The 12020-nt window shown below is 44.5% G+C and overlaps 1 protein-coding gene across 1 annotated transcript in view; it reads left to right on the top strand.

Annotated features, from left to right (window-relative positions):
* VIPR1 (vasoactive intestinal peptide receptor 1) overlaps positions 1–12020 on the top strand; it is a 121473-nt gene that overhangs the window by 42512 nt on the left and 66941 nt on the right. Inside the window, exon 2 of the mRNA XM_077185988.1 lies at positions 3227–3323. Within this exon, the coding sequence (XP_077042103.1) occupies positions 3227–3323 (97 nt within the window). The remainder of the gene's footprint in view (positions 1–3226; positions 3324–12020) is intronic.

Raw genomic sequence — 12020 nt, 5'->3', positions numbered from 1 at the left:
CAAACATCCCCTGCTGATAATTGAGGCCATTCCCTCTTGTCCTGTCACTTGTTACTTGGGAGCAGAGCCACATCTGGCTGTGCCCTCCTGTCAGGAGCTGTGCAGAGCCACAAGGTCCCCCCTGAGCCTCCTTTTCTCCAGACTGAGCTCCCTCAGCCTCTCCTGGTGCTCCAGCCCCTTCCCCAGCTCCATTCCCTTACCTGGACACTCTCCAGCCCCTCAATGCCCTTCTTGTCACGAGGAGCCCAGAACTGACCCCAGGGTTGGCGGTGTGGCCTCACCAGTGCCCAGCAGAGGGGACAATCCCTGCCCCACACCCAGCTCCTGATCCAGTCCAAGTGCCAGTGCCCTTCCTGCCCACCTGGGCACACCTGGGCTCCTGTTCAGCTGCTGTCACCAGCACCCCCAGGACCTTTTCCAGTCCCTCTGCCCCTGCCCTGCAGTTTTGCTTGGGGTTGTTGTGAGCACCTTCTTGCCCTTAAAGCTCACAAGCAGTCAGCACCAGCACCACAAATCCAAGATCTTCTGTATTTTGGTATTTAGCTGCTGGACACTTTTTACAGAGTTTTGCCTAACATAGATATATTTTCTTTTGGATTGTATGGCAAAAAAATGATGAGATTTTAAAGATTCTACGTATAATCAAATTTACCTGAGCCTGTCACGAGCCCACTTTTCAAAACTGAGCCTCATTTGTTTTTTAAAGGTGATAAAACCACTTACTCAGGAGTAAATATTGGAACATTGGGGTGAATATACAATTATCCAACTCAGGCATAAGATTTTAGTGAAGGGAAGAAGTGGCAGTGAAGTACTTGCTAATGGGCTTTTTGTAAAATTTACAGCCTAAAAAAATTCAGATCTACTGTCGAACTACAGAGTGCTTTGCCAGCCCTGATCAAAGTTAGAGTAGTATGAATTAATTAATTTATAAAGTGAAAACCAGAGGTATTTATAGATGTGAGATGAATTTGGCAAATGTTTAAGTCCAGAGAGTTAAAACTTCCCCTTGAAAAAGTCAGAATGTTTTGAAAACATTTCAATCTTTATTTTTCCAGCAAGTGTTCTGCAAATCTCTCATGCTTCCCCTCGTGCTTTTTAAAGGTTAAAATAAAATGGCAAGAAGAACTGTAAATCAAAACAAAATAACTCTATGGTATTTCAGATGAGCCAAGATGAAATTTCCAAAGATCTGTTTCCCTTTGGGGAAAAGAAATATTTGAGAACGAAGACAACTCCAAATGATTCCCCTTCTTCTGGTGTTTGTATTTTTATTTATTTTTAATTTGACTAGAAAACCACAATTATTTGTTTATACACTACTAATCAAGGCCCACTCCCAACCTAAAGGAAATTAAAATCTAAACCAAGCATGGCATGAAACAGGGAAGAGAGCAGGATAGGTTAATAGGAAACGGTGAGATTAATTTGTGTTAAATTATTTTGCAATCCAAACCCAAATTTACATCAAACAATTGTTCCTTAAAAGGGTTGCTGGACTTTTTTTGTCTTAAAACCTTGACTGGCAAATATATCAACAGAGCAATAACTCAACGCATTTTGAAACGAGACAGGAAATTATTTTTGTTTTCTTAATTTATTTTCTCTGCCTATTTCTGATGACAATGTATGGTTTTCCCAAAACCCTCAAGAGGGAGCAGTGAATCAATCACTTCTCCTGTCCTCATGATCTGTTCCTGAAGTTCACCCCACTGATGCTTTTTCCCACATTACATTTAACAGGGTCAGTATGAACTCAAGCCAAGGCTTGGCTCTCTTGACATCATTCCCTTCTCTCCACCTCTTTGCAGCTGGATTTCTGAAAATCCAGCTCCATTTTTCTCCAAATCCATTTTTCTCCCTGTTGAATGCCCTTTGCAGTCCCTTTAAAAGAGCTGGGGTTGGGAGCAGCCTCAGTTTCTGGCCATGGCAACGGCCAAGGTGTCCCGTCAAAGCTGAGAGTGTGTTGGTGACAAGGGGACACTGAGATATGTGTGAGTTCCTTTATTTTGAGTTAAAAATCACCATTTCCACGTTTTATGAATGAGGCAGTTCATGAATTTCAAGTTGTGAGGAGTCCACAATTAATTACCTGAACATTTATGGCCACTGTTGTATTACAAACACAACTTGATTAGGGCTGACTGAGGAGAAACCACTTGAAGGGGAAAAGCCTTCTCGCTGGATATTTCCTGCTTTTTAGCTCCTTGATCTCCCAATCTGCATCAGAGATTCTGTTCTTATTTGATTTGGGGTTTGTTGTGCTTTGAGTTAGTGTGAGAACCAGGGAATAAACCACAAAGCACAGGTCCCACTGGTCCTGGCATAAATATTAAATCTGCCCTGCCCTACATAGCTGGTGGTGCTGGTGAGCCAGGCAGGGTTTCCAGAGCATAGAGCAGCAGAATTGCTCCTCATCTGTTGGAATCCAAAATGCAAGGAACTCTCAGAACTTTGGGCCTGGAAACCAAAGCTTAGGATTAAACCCAGGATTTGATCTGAGGCCTTGGAAAAGGCTCCCAAACTTAGATGACAGAAGCAAGAATGTGGGTTTATAGTTTAAAGCAGAGACACATTAAGCTAAGTAAAGGAAAGTTTAGAGTTTTAGAGTTTAAGATATAGAAAAAATAAAAGTAGTTACAGATGTAAACAAGGATTTTAGAATGCAGCACTGTAGGTTTGTGTGCAATAACATGGTTGGCTAAGAAAGCTCACACTGTAGCTTGGGTCCATAAGACTAAATATTTAAGGATTGGGTCAAAAACATAAATATCCTTGTTGGCAGTGTTTTATTGGTCAATAACTCCTTAAAAGGTCTTGTAACTCGAGGTTTTATGACCTTCTGAGCCATGCAGTGAAGATGTGAGCTGAACTCACCCTTCCTGCCTATGTACAAGATAAGAAAATAAACTGCATCATCAAAAACAATTCAGAGGCCCCATCTTGAATTCTTCCAAAGTTCCCCACAAGCAAATTATCCCACTGATCATCAGAAAAAAATAGGTTGTGGGGTTTTTTCCCTAAGGAAATGGAGAGAAATGCTGATTTTTTTACAGCAGCTCTGGGTTGTTCTCCCTCCTCTTGGGCGAACAAAAAATAAGGCTGGGTGAAGATCTGTGCAATGGTCCTGGAGAGCTCCAGCTTGTCCCACAAGGCCATGAATCCCCAGGAATGCCTCCCTGAGGGTGGGCTTTGCTCACTGTCTCCTTCTGTGCCCTCCCTGCAGGCGTCCAGCACGCGGCCAGAGTGCAGCATCATGCAGGAGATCGAGGAGGAGCGCAGCCAGTGCCTGGCAGAGCTGACCTGGGACAACCAGACCTCAGGTATGGCAACGCTTCTGTGCCTCCCTGGCCAGCAAACCCAGCTCCCTCAGCCTCACAGCTGCCTTGTCCTGGCCATTTCCCAGCCCTTCTGCTGCTGGAGCAAGGATTCCTCCAGCTGCTCTTCAGGAGGGAGAGAAATAGATGTTTCCAAAGTCAGCCAAGGGTTCGAGCAGCTCTGCAGGTTCCCTTGCAGCCTCCTGGCTGGGAATGCCTGACTGGGGTGTTTCAGTGGGTTCAATCACAGTTGTCCACCTCCTTGAACAAGAATTTTTCCATTTTTTCCTTGGGAACTGAACTGAAAGCCTGAAGTTCTCCTAAGTCTTAGACCACTCTAAGGGAAGTCATTGGGACCATCTCCTTTGATTGAGCTGCCCTCCCTTCCCTGTGCCAAAACTGCTCCTGTCCTCATGGTGGAGCAGAGGGTGCTCCAAGGCTGTGAAGTTTTTCTGGAGTTGGGACAGGCAGCTGAGATCCTCTCCTTGTTCATGGAGCACTCACCACCCTGAGAAATCCCCCTGGAAGGGTCTCCAGTCTCCTTAACCCTCCTCTTGCTTCAATGGTCAGCAAAGGAGGAAGGTTTTGGTGCTGCCCCATCCCATCCATCCCATCCCATCCCATCCCACCCTGTCCTGCAGCAGAGCTGTCAGAACCCCAAATTAAGGCATCTCTTGGTTCTCTCCCCCTCCAAGTGCCTCTCTCAAGTTACCAACCCCATGTCTGTCAGTAAAGGGAGTGTAGGAACCCAGGTGAGACTGCCAGGATCCAAAAAAAAAAAAAAAAAAAAAAGGGGATCATTTGGCTGGGAAGATGAATCTGAAATCCTGCTTGAGATTTGCATCCCTCCTCCCAAAAGAGGGAAAAGTGGAAGAGGAAAGTCTCCAACAGTCCGGCAATGTTTGCAGCCAGGCCACAGAGTGAAGGACTGCCCTGATGGAGCAGAATCCTGGGCCAAGCTGATCCCAGGAGGAGCTTCCTGGATGCCAGGAAGGCTTTTGGCCCCTGCTTTTATCTGCTAATGGATGGTTGTCTTTGATTTGGAAGCTGTTTCAAGTGTCCTTGTACATTTAAATGGAGTCTTTTGAAGAAATGTTCCTCTGGAATCCAGTAAAGGCAAAACTCAAGGGTGGATAAAAACCTTCATCTGAAAGCCAGCTAAATGCTTAATTTCATTTTCATGGATATTTAAAGAAATTAAATTAAATGCAATACATTAAAAGGAGAATAAATAGTTGAAGTGATGATACTTTTTCTGCTTTTCCAAAATGATTTTTTCTCATTGGAAAGCATAATCCAAAACAGTTCTTTTTTTTTTTTTTTTTTACTTCTTTTTTTTTTCTTTTTCTGTAACAACAGAATTAAACCATTCAAAATATTTTTCCCCATTCTGAAGTAAAGACACACAACCATGTTGCAAGTCATTAATGCCCAAAGCCAGTATATAGAAATCCTTTGGAGGTTTTTATTCCCTGATGGAATGCTGAAATATTGGACTGGGATAAATCTGCACTTCCACCAGTCACTACTGATGAACTGGACTGATTCAGAAATTGCAGATTTAAGCACAGGAAAATGGTTTTGTCCATGGGTACAGTACTGGAACTGGAATGACAGAACAATGGGGAATGGCTTCAAACTCAAAGAGAGCAGGTTTAGATTGGATATTAGGAAGAAATTCCTTCCTGAGAGGGTGGTGAGGCCTGACACAGGTTTCCAGATATCAGGAAAATTAATTCACAAACTCCAGAGGTTTATGTCCAAAAAGGAGACAGTGGAGTCTTTTTTGTCTTTATTCAAATAAAGGGAGAGGCCATGGGGCATCCCCTGGGGTCTCTCAAACCTTTGGAGGACACAGCCTCCCTTTTTATCCCAATTTCCCATCTGCATTTCCCTTCTCTCTTTCCCCATTTCTGAGGTACTTGAGAGGTTCAGACTCCCCGATACCAAAGATTTCCCTCTTATGTATAACCTTCCCTTTTAATTTTTAATTCTTATGGAATTTAGGGGTTTTTCTTCCCCATTGTTTCTTTCATCTTTCAACATCCACCTTCATTTATGAGCAAACTTGAAGTTTATTTGTAAAAGCAAATATCTTTTTTTCCATTCCTCAACCACTGGAATCCTTCCCATTGTTTCTTTTGTATCTCAGTGCTGGTTTTATCTACCAGCAGACCCACAGCTTGTTTGGAAAGACAAATCCATCATTACTCTCACAGAGGAGCTGTGACTGCTCCATCCCTGGCAGTGTCCAAGGCCAGGTTGGATGGGGCTTGGAACAGCCTGGGACAGTGGAAGGTGTCCCTGCCCATTGAAGGGGGGTGGAAGGAGATGATTTTAAGGTCCCTTCCTTTGTGGAAAGCATTTGGCATCCATTTACCCCAAAACATCAGCCGGGGTTTAGGAGCTCAATACCTGAATTTATTATCCAGACACTCACAACTGCCCTAGAGGCAACAGAAAAAAACAAGAATTGTTGGCTTTTAATGGGTGCTGTGGATGAGTGTGTGGAGAACTCTGTTATGTGCTGTGTGGACAGACAATTTCCAAGTGCCTACATAGGATGTGTTTCCCCCTCAGAGTGTTCACAGCAAGGTGTTTTTCTGGAGTGGGGCCCCATAACTCAGTAAATGTGGCTGAGCTGTTAAATCAAACTTTGAACTTCGATGGGTGGGGGCAAGGGGGGAGTTTGCTGGAGAGAAATCTCATGGAGGTGATGAAATGAGATCCTATGAAGGTGATGACTGTTTCATCTGAGTGTTGCTGGAAAGAGAAATCCTAGCAAAAACCCTAGCAAAACTCTGAGGAAAAATATGATTTTAACCCAGTTCCATCCTCCTGTTCCTGGAAAATTGCATGGAAAATTGAAGCTCCCTGTGATCTGCAGTGTTCAACTTTGATTTATGGCCAGGTGGTTGTGTTGCCTTCTGCACTTCCCACACCTTTTCTGGAAAAGGAGAACCACTTGAGGTTGAACGAGTGTTTTGTTGTCCTTTCTAATCAAAAGAGTGGAAATAAACACAGTGTCTCGGTACATTCTGGAAAGAAAGCTTTGTTTAGGAGCCATTATCAATTGTATTGATCAGAGGGGCTTAATCACAGCTGTAATTTGATGTGTCAGGCAGATTAGTCACTTGTTAAGAGCACTTGATGGTGCTGAGGTTGATCACTGGCTCGGGTTAAGCAGGTGGATTTCCACTGATAAACAACAATGTCTTTCCTTAACCCTCTTTTTTTTTTTTGTCTTCAAACACCCACCCCTTCCTCACAGGGGCTGAACATGCATCAAATCCTGGTTTCTTTTCAGATTAAATTTCTTCCATTCCTGGAAGCATCCAAAGCCAGGCTGGACAGGGCTTGGACCAACCTGGGAAAGTGTCCCTGCCCTTGGCAGTGGGTTGGAAGGAGATGATCCATGTAAATCTATTCTCTTTTAGGAGAGTGATTCATTAGCTGTGCATTTACCCATATTTGAGGAGGTTTGACAATTGGACTTGATAATTTTAAAGGTCTCTTCCAACCCTGATGATTCTGTGATTCTACAGCCCAGTGCTCACTAAATATTGCCTCGCTCTGATGAGGAGAAGTTTATTTAATTTGTTTTCTCTCGGGTCTCTCGCTGCTCAGAGTGACCCTGAGATGTGTTGGAAAGTCTCTTTTCTCAGCCTGGCAGTCGAAGAAGGAGTCAGAGCTCTTCATTTCTCGATCTCAAGGTTGTTTATTGTTCCTTATCTATAAAATTTTCTCTCCTGCCCTGCCGAGGTCCATCCAGCAGCACAGACAGAGGCACTCTGCCTGCCCAGGGCTGTGTTATCTTTTTATACTAAAAACTACCTGTACAATGTTTACAGTTACTTTCCAATACCTATCACCTATGTCAGACACTGAGCTTCTACTCTAAACCAATCCAAAAGTGCCACCATCACAGCAGAAGATGGAGGCCAACAAGGAGAAGGAGAAAGGCTGGACACACCCAGATTCCCCCATCTTGCCCCCTGAACCCCCATTCTAAAAATGCCCAAAAATCTATTTTTCACCCCGTGATAGATTCACTATCATTCTACTTAAACTTTTGTGGCTTGTAATTCTTCATATAAGGTTGATAATTGTTTTTTTCCAAGGGCTCAATCAAAGGCACAGAGGTCTTGGGCTCTGTGCCAAGATCTCTGAGCCCCCTAACAGAGTCTCAAGTCCTCCAGGGCAGCCAGAGGAATTTCCTGGGTTCCCACAGTTTTCCAGCACAGGAAAGGCTGCAGAGGATGCAGTGCGGGGGAAATCCACAGGGAAAAGCAGTTGAAGCTGGCAGTGTGTACAGAGGAGAACCAAACAGCACCAGGATCAAAGTCTGGGCATTTAAGGAAGTTTGTTACCATCAGAGGACACCCAGCAGCCTCTCTGCCGGTCTACAGGAAGGAGAGTTTTATGACTTGGTGGCAGAGCTTGCCCAGTTTCTGGAAGGGTGTGTGGGGTGCGGTTGTGTTGGAGGGACAGGGCTGGATTTGGTGAGCAGGACTGGCCTTGCACTGCTCTGCCCTGCAGTTCTTTCCATGCTGAAATACCTGGCAGAGACATCAAATGTGTGAGAAATAGCCACTCACTTTTCATGGTTCAGGAAGGTTTATTAAACTTTATCAAAAATAAAACAGGGGACTGAATAAAGAATAAAGGTCACGGCGCTGGGAGCAAAAGATTTTCCCCGCCATGTGCTCAGCCCCCTCACAATGGAGATTTTCCCTTTTTAACCCTTTAACCCCTCCCAAAGTTCTGTCCATCAGCCCCTTCTTTGCTGTCCAGTAGTGGAGATCTCCTCCTCAAATCCTGATTGAAGGTCAGATGTCCCCATAGTGACAGGCCAGCCCTCCCAGATGTCCCAACTCCAGCTGTCTCTGGATAACCACGTGAGGGGGTACAACATAACTGTAAATCTATAAACCTTTTCTTAACCTATGTACGTGAGACTTGCTATTAATTGTGAGAGTCGGTCATGGAATTACTCATCCATCACAAATGCAATATGTGATTCAACACAGGAGTTGGTTCTTTGCCATTAAAATCAAGAATATGTAGACAGAGACCAGGTTCACATGGCACAGGAATGACTTTTGGTGATGAATTTTCACTTGGTTTTGGGTTTCTCTGCTGTGTTCTGGCCAGGTGCAGGCAGCTCTTTCAGGATGTGATGAATCCTGTTCAGATTGTCTTGCCTGCTGTCAAAATATTGAAAATGAGGGGATATTTAAATACTTAAAATCTTAATGAGCAGCTCAAGTGTGTAGGAAAAAACCAACAGATTTCCTAGAAAATCTCTGTGCTGGCGTTCAGTGGCTTGGAGAGAATTTGGCCGGATGAGGTGAAATCATGGCAAAGGGGTGGAACAAGTTGACCTTTAAGGGCCCCTTTCAACCCAAACTATTCCATGATTCTGTATTTCAGAAGGGAGGAATGCAACCCCAGCCTCACTGAAAATTGGGATTTAGCTCTCCAGGTGCTTTTTGCAGGATATATGAGTGCAGCACAGTGGCTGCTCAGCTGACAATGCCCTGAGCAGCAGGAGGGAAGCTCTCCCAAGGGCTGGAAGAAGAGGATTTCCTTCCCAGCCTCACAGACAGAGGCAAATCCCTCTCTCTGTTGAGCTCCTGGTGGCTGCAAGGCAGGAATCACCACCACTGCATTGCTTCCTGCTGACTTCTTTCACTTGCCTCTTTCTTCATGCACAAAGGAGTATTTCTGCTTTGGTTTTGGTTTGTTGGTTGTTTTTTTTTTTTTTTGGAGAAAGCTTCGCTTCTCCACGGTTTTAATTTACAAACAGTTCAGCTTAAACTGAAGCACACAAATGAAATTATAATAAATTTTAAAAAGTAGCCCTCTCTTTTTTTAAAAAGGCAGGAAAATCAATCAGGCCTAGGTTGGCTGGCTCAGCTCATTATCTGTTTATCCCATTATTGCTAATTAATTTGCTCTGCAATCAGATACTCCTTCAGAAGCAGGAGAGTTATTTAGGGATAGCAGCTGAATAAGGCACCATGACTCCTGTCTGGGTGGGATGAGCAGCTCTGGAGACCAAGAGCTGTGCAGGGAGCACGGCCTTTGTGGAATCACAGAATCATGGAGTGGTTTGGGCTGGAAGGGACCTTAGAGATCATCTCCTTCCAGCCTCCTGCCACGGGCAGGGACACCTTCCACTATCCCAGGTTGCTCCAAGCCCCATCCAACCTGGCCTGATGCCCCTAGTCCTTCAACACTGCACTCTTTTGTTTGCACTCTGAGCCTTTCTGTCTTGTAAACAGAATAAAACCCAATAAAAAAGTCTTGAAAAATGGAAAATGGGGGAAAAATAGTGGCATTCCCCCTCCCAATACCTGTTCACATCTGCTACCTTGCACATGCCTCACACTTGTTGTGAGATAGAGATGAGTTCTGCAAGATCATCATCACCACTGTGGCATGGAAAAAAGTCCAGGTGGGAAATGGCCCTGCTGTTTAAACTCTGAATATTGCTTTTGCTGCTCCACAGTGAAGACTGGCTAAAAAAAAGCCAAATTTGGAGCCTGGGGGGGGGGGGGGGGGGCCTCTGTCAGTCCCCCCCCGAAAGAAGTCAAATCAAGTTTGATGGGAGGAGAAGCAGTGAACATATGGAAATTAAAAATCAAGCTGGAAAAAAACATTGATGGAGTTTAAATTAGGAGCCTGTTTATTCATCACCATCTGTTTACAGTGCAGCAAGATAAGAAATAATTAATAGTTCCTTGCTTGGAAAAGTTCAAGTGAATTCTCACCTCCCCATTGCACGAGCCCTCCTGGGGCAGATGAGGTGTCAGTGGGATTTGTGGGACAATCCTGTTATCAGCAGCTCTCCAGGTGCTGGAGAAGGCTGATCCAGCTCAAAAATTCCAGAAAGTGCCCAAAGCAGGGTGGGGAAGCCTATGGATGTGGCACTTGAGGACGTGCATCAGTGGTGAATGTGGTGGTGCCAGGTTGGTGGTTGGATTTGGTGACCTTAGGGGTCTTTCCCAACCTCAAGGATTCTGTGATTCTGTCATTTCAGAGCTGTGTAGAGCTCTCATGAGACTTGTACCACATCCATCAGCCTCTTAAAAAACCCTGAGACAACAGGAATGGCATTAAATGGCAGCTGCTGGACTGCTAAATCAAAATCTCAATCAAACCTCTGTCAACATACTCAAAAAAACCCAGTTTAGCTCAGTCTGAAATGTGTTTGAACTTGGTGGTCTCTCTAAAGGCAAAAGGACCTGCTGGACTTTTTGCTACATTCTCTTTTATTAATTTTTAATTAATTTTTTTTCCTATTATTCCAGCCTAGGTGATACAAAGGGTCTCTCAGTTTCATTCTTGCTCTGACCAGCAGCACTGGGCATCTCCCAGAGGTGACATCAGTCCCCTCCATTCCTTCACAGGGTCTCCTCTCCTTCAACAGTAGAAAATTCAGCCATGGGACATGGAGACCTTAAACCCCAGACTCTCATGTAGGATCAGTACCAAAGTCAAGCTCCCTTTTATTTATCAGGAATTTTTTCTCCCAGTTCTTTGGCAATGATCAAGATACACAGTAGGACAGGTCCTTCCAAATGGCCTTCCATCACCATTCCCTCTTCTCTCTGGGACTCTTCCCAAACACCTTCATGCTGGTGGAACCCACTCCCTAAAAAGTCAAAATAAAAATAAATCAGCCATGGGTTTTTCAAAGGAGAACTTTTGCAGGTTCTGCTGTGAAAGCTGGCCCCTGAAACATGAGGAAGGAGCAGCATCGTCACAGTGGTAAAACTGGCCCCAGACTTTGGTGTTGGCTGATCCAGCCTGAAGATGATGCTGTTCTTCCAGACCAGGAGTTTCTTTCTGAGGAAACAGTAATCAGCAAAATTTTCCCTAAAAATGGTTCTTTTTCTGTCCATCTTTGCTCCATGGACACACAGCCATGGCATGGGAATGACTTTTGGTGATGAATTTTCACTTGGTTTTGGGTTTCTCTGCTGTGTTCTGGCCAGGTGCAGGCAGCTCTTTCAGGATGTGATGAATCCTGTTCAGATTGTCTTGCCTGCTGTCAAAATATTGAAAATGAGGGAATATTTAAATATTAAAAATTTTAATGAGCAGTTCAGGTGTGTAGGGGGAAAAAAACCCCACATTTCACAGAAAATCTCTGTGCTGGTGTTCAGTGGCTTGGAGAGGATTTGGCCAGATGAGGTGAAATCATGGCAAGGGGGCTGAACAAGATGACCTTTAAAGGTCTCTTTCAACCCAAACTATTCTGTGATTCTGTATTTCAGAAGGGAAGAATGCAACCCCAGCCTCACTGAAAATTGGGATTTAGCTCCAGGTGCTTGGGATTGGGATTTAGCTCTACCTCTCCAGTGAGCACTGCTAACTCCCAGTTGAATTTTGGTGATTTAGTGGTAAACATGGTGGTGCTGGGTTAACTTTTGGCCTCAATGCCTGCAAAATGTTTTTCCAACCTCAAAAATTCCATGTTTCCAACAGTGGTCCCTCAGTTGCTTGTCTGAGCCCCCCACCCACCCACCTGATGTGCAAACATCCACCAAAACCAGGATGGAATTCCAGCATGGACCCACACAGCACCTCATCGCCCCCCTGCTTTTCACCTTGACCTCACCTTTGCACAGATATTAAGATGTTCCAAAATCTGTTTTCTGCCTTAAAACACAGCAGGGGTGGAATCTTTGCCTT

This window comes from Agelaius phoeniceus, chromosome 1 (assembly GCF_051311805.1).
Source record: "Agelaius phoeniceus isolate bAgePho1 chromosome 1, bAgePho1.hap1, whole genome shotgun sequence".
NCBI classification, from domain to species: domain Eukaryota; kingdom Metazoa; phylum Chordata; class Aves; order Passeriformes; family Icteridae; genus Agelaius; species Agelaius phoeniceus.
The sequence above is the reverse complement of the archived record's forward strand: the minus strand, read 5'-3'. Positions and strand labels throughout refer to the sequence as shown.